Raw genomic sequence first — 12,116 nt, 5'->3', positions numbered from 1 at the left:
AAGAAAGGAAAGGAAAGAGGAAAGAAAAGGAAAGAAAAGAGTGAAGGAAAGGGTAAAGGGGAAAGGCTACATTAAAAAGAAGGAAATGAAAAGGAAAGGAAAAGGAAAAGGAAAGGAAAGGAAAGGAAAGGAAAAGAGAAGGAAAGGACATGACAACGAAAGGCAAAAGTCAATTAAAGGAAACTGACAGGAGTCAATGAACAAGGCAAGGCAATGAAGGAAAGTAAATGCACGGAAACTGAAAGTACCTGCACAATTAAAAGGAAAGGAAAGGAAAACTTAACTGACAGGCAATTCGAACGGCCCTTCCTTTACCTTCCCCTTAACGTCCCTGCCCATTCCCTGTCCCTTCCATCCCTTCCCTTCATCCTTACTTCCACCTCCATTCCATTCCTTCCCTCTTCCCGTCACTTCCCCCTTCCCTGCCCTTCCTATTCCCCTTCCCCCTTCCCGGTCCCTAGCCCTTCCCCCTTCCCTTGCCCTCCCTTCACTATCACTCCCCCTTCCCTTACTTCCCTTCCCCCTTCCTTCCCTTCCATTCCCTTCCCCTTCCCCTTCCCATCCTTCCCGTCCCTTCCCACTTTCCCTTCATTGACATTCACTTCCATTCCCCCTTCCCCTTCCCCCTTCCCTTCCACGTTCCCGTCCCCGTCCCCCGCCCCGTTTCCCTTTCCCTAAAGGACGACCCACCCGCTAACCATCATACTTAGTGACAAAAGACTGAAAACTGGCCGGGGATGGTGCCTCACACCTCTTATCCCAGCACTTTGGGAGGCTGAGGCAGGAGGATCAGTTGATACCAGGAGTTCGAGATCAGATTGGGTAACATGGCGAGACTCTGTCTCTACAAAACACGAAAATAAAAAAATTAGGCCAGCCACAGTGGCTCACGTCTGTAATCCCAGCACTTTGGGAGGCTGAGGCAGGTGGATCACCTGAGGGCAGGAGTTCGAGACCAGCCTGGCCAACATGGTGAAAACCCATCTCTACTCAGAATACAAAAATTAGCCAGGCATGGTGGCATAAGCATGTAATCCCACCTACTTGGGAGGCTGAGGCAGGAGAATCGCTTGAAACTGGGAGGAGGAGGTTGCAGTGAGCCGAGATCACACCATGGCACTGCAGCCTGGTGACAGAGCGAGGCTCTGTCTCAATAGATAAATAAATAAATAAATAAAACTCAAAATGAATAAAGGACCTTAATTAAACATAAGAGCTAAAACTAGGCCAGGTACTGTGGCTCATGCCTGTAATCCCAACACTTTGGGAAGCTGAGATGGATGGATCGCTTAAGCTCAGGAGTTTGAGACCAGACTGTGGAACATGGTGAAACCCCATCTCCACCAAGAATGCAAAAAGTTAGCTGGGAGTGGTGGTGCACATCTGTGGTCCCAGCTACCCAGGAGGCTGAAGTGGGAGAATTGCTTGAGCCTGGGAGGCAGAGGCTGAAGTGAGGCGAGATTGCGCCAGTGCACTCCAGCCTGGATGACAGAGTGAGACCCTGTCTCAAAAAAACTAAATAAACAAACAAACAAAAAGGAATTAAAACTATAAAATTTCAGAAGAAAACATAGGTATAAATAATTAACAAATAATAATAATAAATAGCCTTGGCTGGGCGTGGTGGCTCGCACCTGTAATCCTACCACTTTGGGAGGCCAAGACGAGCAGATCACCTGAGGTCAGGAGTTTGAAACCAGCCTGGCCAACATGGTGGAACCCCATCCCTACTAAAAAAATACAGAACTTAGCCGGGCATGATGGAGGGCACCTGTAATCCCATCTACTCAGGAGGCTGAGGCAGGAGAATCGCTTGAACCCAGGAGACGGAGGTTGCAGTGAGCCAAGATCGCACCACTGTACTCCAGCCTGGGTGACAGAGTGAGACTCCATCTCAAATAATAATAATAATAAACAGCCTCTATGTATTCAGTATCTACTTTATGCTGGTCATCCAATCAGACTCTGTTTACTTGTCTTTTTTGGTTTTTCCTTTTGGTGGAGAATGGGGTCTCACTATATTGCCCAGCAGGTCTCAAACTCCTGGGTTCAAGCTATCCTCCCACCTCTGCCTCCCTAAGAGCTGGGATTACAGTTGTGAGCCACTGCGCCCAGCCTATTTGTTTTCTCACTTTTTTTTTTTTTTTTTTGAGACGGAGTCTCGCTCTGTTGCCCGGGCTGGAGTGCAGTGGGTCTCAGCTCACTGCAAGTTGCCCGGGTCTCAGCTCACTGCAAGCTCCGCCTCCTGGGTTCACGCCATTCTCCTGCCTCAGCCTCCCGAGTAGCTGGGACTACAGGTGCCCGCCACCGCGCCCGGCTAGTTTTTTGTATTTTTTAGTAGAGACGGGGTTTCACCGCGTGAGCCAGGATGGTCTCGATCTCCTGACCTCGTGATCCACCCGTCTCGGCCTCCCAAAGTGCTGGGATTACAGGCTTCAGCCACCGCGCCCGGCTGTTTTCTCACTTTTAAAGGTGATGTATCCCATTTAGCCCTTTCTCACCATTTTTGTTTCCCACTCGTCTAAACCTATAGGCCTATCTGAAAAATATATTGTATTTTATTTATTTCTTTATTTTTTGGAGACAGAATCTTGCTCTGTCACCCAGGCTGGAGTGCAGTGGCGCAATCTCAGCTCACTGCAACCTCCACCTCCCAAGTTCAAGCAATTCTCCTGTCTCAGACTCCTGAGTAGGTGGGATTACAGGTGCCTGCCACCATGCCCGGCTAATTGTTTTTTTCTTTTTTTTTTGAGACGGAGTTTCGCTCTTGCTGCCCAGGCTGGAGTGCAGTGGCGAGATCTCAGCTCACCACAACCTCTGCCTCCTGGGTTCAAGCGATTCTCCTGCCTCAGCCCCCTGAGTAGCTGGGATTACAGGAGCCCGCCACCATGTCCGGCTAATTTTGTATTTTTAGTAGAGACGGGGTTTCTCCATGTTAGTCAGGCTGGTCTCAAACTCCCCATCGCAGGTGATCTGCCCGTCTCGGCCTCCCAAAGTGCTGGGTTTATAGGCGTGAGCCACCACGCTTGGCCTAATTTTTGTATTTTTAATAGAGACAGGGTTTCCCCGTGTTGGCCAGGCTATTCTTGAACTCCTGACCCCAAGTGATCCCGCCCACCTTGGTCTCTCAAAGTGCTGGGATTACAGTCATGAGCCACCATGCCTGGCCTGAAAAAATATATTTTAAATGGGTAAAAAATAGCTTCGAGTGTCTACTTACAAATTTAAAGTTGTATATGTAGAATGCAGGTGTATTGTTTATCCATTTTTTACAGTTTTTTCAAGACATCAAAGTTAGACATGAAATAAAACAAGGATGGTGAGTGACAAAACACAAAATGACACACCAGTCCTTCATTTCTTTATATTAATATATTCTACCCTATTAATGCCAAGTTCAAATGTGTTTAGTAAAGAGGTCATTGTAATGTAAGAGAAAAGAAAAAAACACTATTTTTTTTTACTGGAGTGCAGTGGCACAATCCTGGCTCATTGCAACCTCTGCCTCCCAGGTTCAAGCAATTCTCATGTCTCATCCTCCTGAGTAGCTGGGATTGCAGGCATGCACCACCACACCTGGCTAATTTTTGTATTTTCAGTAGAGACAGGGTTTTGCCATGTTGCCCAAGCTGGTTTTGAACTCCTGGCCTCAAGTGATCCTCCTGCCTTGGCCTCCCAAAGTGGTGGGATTACAGGCATAGGCCACCACGCCTGGCAATTTTAAAATACACACATGTGTATTTTAAACATATGCATAGCGAAACTTACCATTGGAACCAGGAGGTGTCAGAAAGGGTCAACACATTTAAATCACAAGGTTGACTATTTTGAGACAAAAACAAATAACAAGTAGTCAACAAATAGCCATCTCTATTCTGAACAGCTCTGATTCTCTGAAGCTGTGGCAAACCACAGCAGAGGTTAACTGGTGAAGCTTTTGTGATTAGGGGATAATGTTTGCAAGTTTGCATGAATCTGCATTTTTCTAGGAAGAGGGTCCAAAGCTACCTTCAGATCCTTGGATGGACAGCACATTGTAAATATCCAATTAATATTTGTTGAAAGAATAAATGAACGGAATCCACAGCAGATAACAGCCAGTGCAGCACCCAACACTGCCTCTTTGGTTTTATCACCTTCAAACTCCAGAATTATTCTAAGGTGGCTCAAGCACTCTGCTGCAACTAACTAAGGCAGGAAAATAGGGTCTGAACGCAGGGAATCTAAGGCCAATTCACACAAACTTCCTGGAGCAGCCAGGCACGGTGGCTCATGCCTGTAATCCCAGCACTTTGGGAGGCCGAGGCAGGCGGATCACTTGAGATCAGAAGTTCAAGACCAGCCTGGCTAACATGGTGAAACCCCATCTCTACTAAAAATACAAAAATTAGCCAAGTGCAGTGGTATGCGTTTGTAATCCCAACTACTCAGGAAGCTGAGATAGGAGAATCGCTTGAACCCAGGAGTCACAGGTTGCAGTGAGTCTAGCCGAGATTTCTCAAAAAAAAAAAAAAAGAATTTGCACTCTGGCCTATGATTTGTCCATTCTAGGACCTTCATTTGCATAAGGCGTCAATCCTCACCAGTCTTGGAACAGCCGAGGTCCAGTTCACTGTGACCTCTAATGGGCTGTGAGCCAGCCCTTCATCTACATAGGAGGTAACCAATGGGAGACCTCTAGAGGGTACTTGAACCCCAGAAGACTTTGCCACCAGGGCTCTGCAGCCACTTGCTGAGGCCTGCTCCCATCCTGCGACATGTACTTTAGCTTCTATTGCCTTCCACTTCAATAAATCTATGCTTTCACTGCCTGTTCATGCATGATGTTCAATTATTTGTTCAACATGCCAAAAACCTGGACAACTCACAATCAGAACCTTCCACCCGGTAACACAACAACTTTCTGTAACTGTTTTTCTGAACAAAACATGATACTATATAACAAAGGGTCTTACCAAGATTGGCAAATCCATCCTGAAGGGCCCATAATCGAGCCCAGGGGGCAGGGACAGGCTCCTCAGGTTCTTGGTCCTCAGGTTCTTGGTCCTCAGGAATAGAATAGAGTTCCTGAGTGGACACTGTCTCTAAGGAGCTCAGTGTCCCAGAGCTGGAGTGAGAGGACTGGCTGGAGTTTGGCATCGTGCTGGTAGAGGAGCTGGATATGCCCTGGGACTGTGAGGAGGAACCTTGGGACTGGGTAACGCTGCCATGGGGCTGTGAACAGGTACTGCTGCCATGGGACTGCTGAGCCTCAACATCCGACTCCCGAGACATCACGACCTCAAAAAGAAAGTGTCCAACAACAAAGGTGAGTTTCGAGGCACAAGACTTTAAAAAGTAAACAGTGGGCCTATTACAACAGCAAAAGAAAAAAGAAAAGAAAAGAAAAGAAAAGAAAAGAAAAGAAAAGACAAGACCCAGGGCAAACATGCTCTCCAAAAATTAAAAGTCCTAACATGCCAGACCTACAGTTCTTCTGGGCTGAGCTTTTCACCAGATCATTGTCACCGGATCAGTTTTTTGTCTGACAGCCATAAACTACAGGGAAAAAACAAATTATCTGAAGATTATGAATAAGCAAAAAGCAATAAAATTGAGCTGGGGGGCTCATAAAAGCTTACATTTGTCCAATCCTTTTAAATTAAGACTGAAACTGGCCGGGCGCGGTGGCCTGTAATCCCAGCACTTTGGGAGGCTGAGACGGGCGGATCACGAGGTCAGGAGATCGAGACCATCCTGGCTAACACGGTGAAACCCCGTCTCTACTAAAAAAAAAAAAGTACCAAAAAACTAGCCGCGCGAGGTGGCTGGCACTGTAGTCCCAGCTACTCGGGAGGCTGAGGCAGGAGAATGGCGTAAACCCGGGAGGCGGAGCTTGCAGTGAGCTGAGATCCGGCCACTGCACTCCAGCCCAGGCGACACAGCGAGACTCCGTCTCAAAAAAAAAAAAAAAAAAAAAAAACTGAAACCAAAAATGTATTGATACAATCAACACTACATTTAAATTTCATGTATAGTGGGGGCCAGGCGTGGGGCCTCACACCTGTAATCCCAGCACTTTGGGAGGCCGAGACGGGTAGATCATGAGGTCAGGAGTTTAAGACCAGCCTGGCCAACGTAGTGAAATTCCATCTCTACTAAAAATACAAAAAATTAGCCGGGCATGGTAGCAGGCACCTGTAGTTCCAGCTAATCAGGAGGCTGAAGCAGGAGAATTGCTTGAGCCCAGGAGATGGAGGTTGCAGTAAGCTGAAATCATGCCACTGCACCCCAGCCTGGGTGATAGGAGTGAAACCCTGTCTCAAAAACATAAATTAATGAAATAAATAAAATTTAAAAATAAAATAGGTCAGGTGCAGTGACTCACAACTGTAAACACAATACTTTGGGTGATGGAGGTAGAAGAATTGCTTGAGGGCAGGTGTTTGAGACCCCACCTCTACGAAAAATAATAATATAATCTTTGTGTTATATAATTTTGCCCAACTGCAGCCTGATATAAGCATTCTGAGCATGTTTAAAGGAGGCTAGGCTAAACTATGATGTTTGGTATATTAGGTATATTGAATATATTTTCAATTTAACAATATTTTCAACTTAGAATGGGTTTATTTAGAAATAACGCCATTGAAAGTTGAGGAGCATCTGTGTATTTTGGAAAGAGAAAGAAGACAAAGGATCAGGTGGCTTGGAACAGAAGTAAAAAAGAAATTGTACAATAACCTGCTGCATTATTCCAAAGGGTCCATTTACATAAAATGTCACTGGTACCCCTTTTCCTCTGGGCTTGCTCCTAAAGGGAAACACACCTGTTCGTTCAATCTAGATTCCCTGACACCTAAGGACCCAGTGACCTGATGAGGCAGAACACAAAGGAAGACAGCTCTAAACAATTCCACCTATCCCTTTGTGATGCTAAGTAACTATAGGGCTTATCTTCCAGCTACTCGGGAAGGTGAGGTGGGAGGAATACTTGAGCCCAGGAGTTGAAGGCTGCAGTGAGCTATGATCATACCACTTATATCACCAGCCTGGGTGGCAGAGTGAGACCCTATCTCCGAAGAACAGAAAACAAAACAAGACTCTGATAACAGAACCACCAGTAAAATCAAAGGAACGTCCACTGCGGACCTAATCGGATTAACAAAAAAAAAAAGCGGGGGGAGGAGGACATTCTCTTCCTTCCCATACTCAGGCTACTACTCCAGGAGAACACAGGAAACAACACTATCATAGTCCCCACCATCACAGGGGGATAAGATCCAAGATCCCCCAAGTGGATGCCTGAAACCTCACATAGTACAGAACCCTATATAAACTATGCACAACTTTCTTTTTCCTTCTTCACAATTTCACAAATAGAAGATTTGTTCTTACCATAGATGTTACCAGCCTCAGCATACAAATTTTTTTTTTCCTTATTAAATTGAGATCTTTCACCTTTTCAGTTAAAAGAAACACTTTACAGCTTCTCTTTGCAATATCCAAATTGTCAGCATCTTTTGCTTTGGGGCCATTATTAAATATAAGGGTGACTTGAACACAAGCACTGCAAAACCACATAATTTAAGACTTATGAATTGATTATTTCTTTTTTTTTTTATTTTTATTTATTTATTTATTTTTTTGAGACGGAGTCTCGCTCTGTTGCCCGGGCTGGAGTGCAGTGGCCAGATCTCAGCTCACTGCAAGCTCCGCCTCCCGGGCTTAAGCCATTCTCCTGCCTCAGCATCCCGAGTAGCTGGGACTACAGGCGCCCACCACCGCGCCCGGCTAGTTTTTTGTATTTTTTTAGTAGAGACGGGGTTTCACCGTGTTAGCCAGGATGGTCTCGATCTCCTGACCTCGTGATCCGCCCGTCTCGGCCTCCCAAAGTGCTGGGATTACAGGCTTGAGCCACCGCGCCCGGCCTATTTTTTTTTTTTTTAAAACAGAGTCTCACTCAGTCACCTAGGCTGGAGTGCAGTGGCACAATCTCGGCTCACTGCAACCTCCACCTCCTGGGTTCAAGCAATTCTCCTGCCTCAGCCTTCTAAGTAGCTGGGATTACAGGCACACTCCACCACGCCTGGCTAATTTGTGTATTTTTTTTAGTAGAGACAGGGTTTTCACTGTATTGGCCAGCCTGGTCTCAAACTCCTGACCTCAGGTGATCCTCAGGCCCACCTCAACCTCCCAAAGTGCTAGGATTACAGGCATGAGCTACCACGCCCAGCCATGAATTGATTATTTCTTATGAATTTTCCACTTAGTTTCAGATCACAGCTGACCATTGGTAACTGAAACTACTATCGCTGATAAGTAGGGACTACGATACCCACACTGATTGTATTTACACAGCTTTCAAGATACAAATATTCTGCCAGGTGTGGTGGGTCTAGTCTGTAATCCCAGCACTTTGGGAGGCTGATGCAGGCAGATTCCTTGAGCCCAGGAATTCGAGACCAGCCTGGACACCATGGTGAAATCCAGTGTCTACAGAAAATACAAAAAATTAGCAGGGCATGGTGGTGTGCACCTGCAGTCCCAGCTACTTGGGAGGCTGAGGTGGGAGGATCACTTGAGCCCAGGAGGCTGAGGCTGCAGTGAGCCGTGATCGAGCCTACACTCCAGCCTGGGTAACAGAGACCCTATCACCAGAAAAAAAAAAAGGATACAAAGGTTCTGATGAGTTTTCTTTAAAACATACCAGGAAGGCAATGCCAAAACTGAGTATGCCACTCCAGGGACTGCTGGTCTAATACTACCTCAGCCAGGCTGAGTCTTCCCCACAGCTTTTTGAGCAAGACAGGACAACTGGAGAAAATGTGTCAACAAGTTGCTACGAGAGATTAGAGGCAAGCAGATCTGGAGTCACACACTTGAGTGAAACTGTGCATGACTTTAGGTAGATCACAACTTTGCTAAGCCTGTTTTCTCATCGAAAATAAGTAGACAGACCATGAGGATTAAGTGAAGTGATGCATGTAATACTCCCCCCACCCACCCATGCTATCTGGGAGCCATTGTTATTGGAAAGTCATGCAGAGAAGTGAGTGAAAAACCAAAGTGAGGGCAGCAAAACTCCAGGACTGTAAACAGAAGTCCAGTCCCCAAACCTATAAAACCACTAGAAGAAAACACTGGGGAAGTGCTCCAGGACACTCATCTTGGGCACAGGTTTTTTGCGTAAGACCTCAAAAGCACAGGCAACTAAAGCAAAAACAGACAACTGGGATTTCATCAAGCTAAAAAAGCTTCTGCACAGCAAAGGAAACAATCAACAAAGTGAAGAGACAACCCACAGAATAGGAAAAAACATTTCCAAACTAGCCATCTGACAAGGGATGAATAATCAGAATATATAAGGAGATGAAACTCAACTGCAAAAAGACAAATAATCCAATTTAAGAAATGGGCAGGCCAGGCACAGTGCCTCACATCTGTAATCCCAGCACTTTGGGAGGCCAAGGCAGGGTGGATCATCTGAGGTCAGGAGTTCAAGACCAGCCTGGCCAACATGGCGAAACCACAAAAAATGCTCAACATCACTGATCATTGGAGAAATAACAAATCAAAACTACAGTGAGGCCTGGGAACAGTATCTCATGGCTGTAATCCCAGCACTTTGGGAGGCGGAGGCGGGCAGATCACTTGAGGTCAGGAGTTTGAGACCAGCCTGGCCAACATGGTGAAACCCTGTCTCCACTAAAAATATGAAAATTAGCTGGGCATGGTGGCAGGTGTCTATAATCCCAGCTACTTGGGAGGCTGAGGCAGGAGAATCGCTTGAACCTGGGAGGCAGAGAATGCAGTGAGTCAAAATCGCACCACTGCATTCCAGCCTGGGCGACAGAGTAAAACTGTCTCAAACAAACAAACAAACAAACAAACAAACCTACAATGAGATACCATCTCACCCCAGTTAAAATGGTTTGAATAAAAGACAGGCAATAACAGATGCTGGAAAGAATGTGGAGAAAGGGGAACTGTACAGAGTGCTCTTGACATAAGTAATTTTATCTTAGAAAAACGCTCTTGTATTTTAAAAGGCATTATGCCAATAGGGACCAGATGTTTGTCTAATTAATAAAGACTGTACTGGCCAGGCACAGTGGCTCACGCCTGTAATCCCAGCACTTTGGGAGGCCAAGGCAGGCGGATCACAAGGTCAGGAGATCCAGACCATCCTGGCCATCATGGTGAAACCCCGACTCCACTAAAAATACAAAACTTAGCTGGGCGTGGTGTTGCATGCCTATAATCCCAGCTACTCGGGAGGCTGAGGCAGGAGAATCACTTGAACGAGGGAGTCGGAAGTTGCAGTGATCCGAGATCACGCCACTGCACTCCAGCCTGCGAGAGACAAAGCGAGACTCTGTCTCAAAAAACAAAAAAAAAAACAAAAAAAGACGGTACTAACCCAGATAAGGACATAAACATGCACACGCTTTTGTTATCAGTCCTCACCAGAAAATTTTGTGGTCATAAGACCAGGACTTTATTAGGTCAAAATGGCTGTCCTAACAGACACCATCTTGCTGTCACTCACGATTAACACCCAGCATCTGCCACCAAAGGCTCATCCACATCAAAAACTCTTCCTTACAAGACACTGACACCCCAGATCAAGCCAAAACACTCTCTTTGTCCACATTGCTCTCCTTGGACTGGTTTGATAACCGCTTTCCCTATCCCCTTTTCTCTGAATGTTAAATGTTACTTTAATGTAAGATTTTTAACCTATAACATTTACATATTAAATAAATATACTATTGTATATAATTTACAATGCTGACCGACTTGTGGAATGGCTTCAGCCTGTGTGCCCATGGTTCTGACTACCAAGTAAACAGGTAGTACTACACAAAATTGCTTCCTTGGGAACTCCATATAGCTCGTGGCTTTTACAATTAAAATGAAACATCAGTAAGTCTGATCTTGTGGAAAAACACAAATGTTCACGGACCTAGTTATGTCTGACCTTGCCCTGTTCGCATACACCATTGGTGGGAATGCAAATTAGTATAGCCACTAATCACAAAAGTATTGTGATTCCTCAAAAAACTGAAATTAGGCCGGGTGCAGCGGCTCACACCTGTAATCCCAGCACTTTGGGAGGCCAAGGCAGGTGGATCACCTGAGGTCAGGAGTTCAAGACCAGCCTGGCCAACATGGTAAAACCCCATCTCTACTAAAAATACTAGCCGGGCATGGTGGCAGGCGCCTATAATCCCAGATACTTAGGAGGCTGAGGCAGGAGAACCGCTTGAACCCAGGAGGCAGAAGTTGCAGTGAGCCCAGATCACGCCACTGCACTCCAGCCTGGCAACAGAGAGAGATTCTATCTCAAAAAAAAAAAAAAGGTACAGATCTGGTAATCATATATGTATACTTTATATCAAAAATAAATACTTTTTTTAAAAAGTCCAGAAGCCTTTCAAGTGAAACACAATCTTTTTTTTCAAGTAGAAAACCTAAGTCCGAAGGAGGACTGATGCCCTCCTACCCACTCCTGGCCACCCTATCCCATACACTTACTTAGGGACTTACTTAGGGACACGCAGAACATCCTCCTACACAGCTCAGTGTGTTTCCAGTTCCTGCAGCACCCAGTAGCTAAGACTGGCCTCTCTATAAGTGTTTTAGAGATTGAATCTAAAGAATGGCAATGATTACTAACATCTATAGAACTTTTTACAAAGTAACTTCGCTCTGATATTGAAGAACACAACTCTGTTCCTTCTTATCCTGTCCGTTCAGGCCTGTTTCAGCTTGTAAGTAACACGGGAAGTGAACTTCACCTCGAGGATGATCTACTAAAAAGGAAGAGAGTCGCCCACACACTCCCCCTTCAGTTCAAAAATACAGACAAAGCGAAGCTCAGGAGACGCCGCTCGCACAAAACGCTGAAGATGGGATTCGAACCACCAAACACCCAACAGAAGTTCCCCATATGACTCACCGCGTGAGCCCACCTGGAGCCGCACACTCTCCACAGCCTCAGCCTGCAGTGGCGCTAAACCTGCAGATACAAACTCCACCCTCAGCCAATCAAAACCCTCTCCCCTGCAGCCGGACCAATGAGGAACAGCAGATGTGGCCGTCAGGCATCGCCTCAATGCTTCCTGGGAGTT

At 45.9% G+C, this 12,116-nt stretch overlaps 1 protein-coding gene across 3 annotated transcripts in view; it reads right to left on the bottom strand.

The window, feature by feature from the left end:
* The window catches only part of CHEK2 (checkpoint kinase 2), a 51,871-nt gene extending 39,807 nt beyond the window's left edge, over positions 1 to 12,064 (bottom strand). For all 3 annotated transcript variants that reach the window (XM_010359172.2, XM_010359181.2, XM_010359191.2), the window contains exons 1-2: positions 11,945 to 12,064; positions 4,956 to 5,280 (exon numbers count right to left, since the gene is read on the bottom strand). In XM_010359172.2, the coding sequence (XP_010357474.1) occupies positions 4,956 to 5,274 (319 nt within the window). In that variant the 5' untranslated portion in view covers positions 5,275 to 5,280; positions 11,945 to 12,064. The remainder of the gene's footprint in view (positions 1 to 4,955; positions 5,281 to 11,944) is intronic.
* Between the last annotated feature and the right edge of the window lie 52 nt (positions 12,065 to 12,116).

Source organism: Rhinopithecus roxellana, chromosome 13, assembly GCF_007565055.1.
Source record: "Rhinopithecus roxellana isolate Shanxi Qingling chromosome 13, ASM756505v1, whole genome shotgun sequence".
Taxonomy (NCBI): Eukaryota; Metazoa; Chordata; class Mammalia; order Primates; family Cercopithecidae; genus Rhinopithecus; species Rhinopithecus roxellana.
The sequence above is the reverse complement of the archived record's forward strand: the minus strand, read 5'-3'. Positions and strand labels throughout refer to the sequence as shown.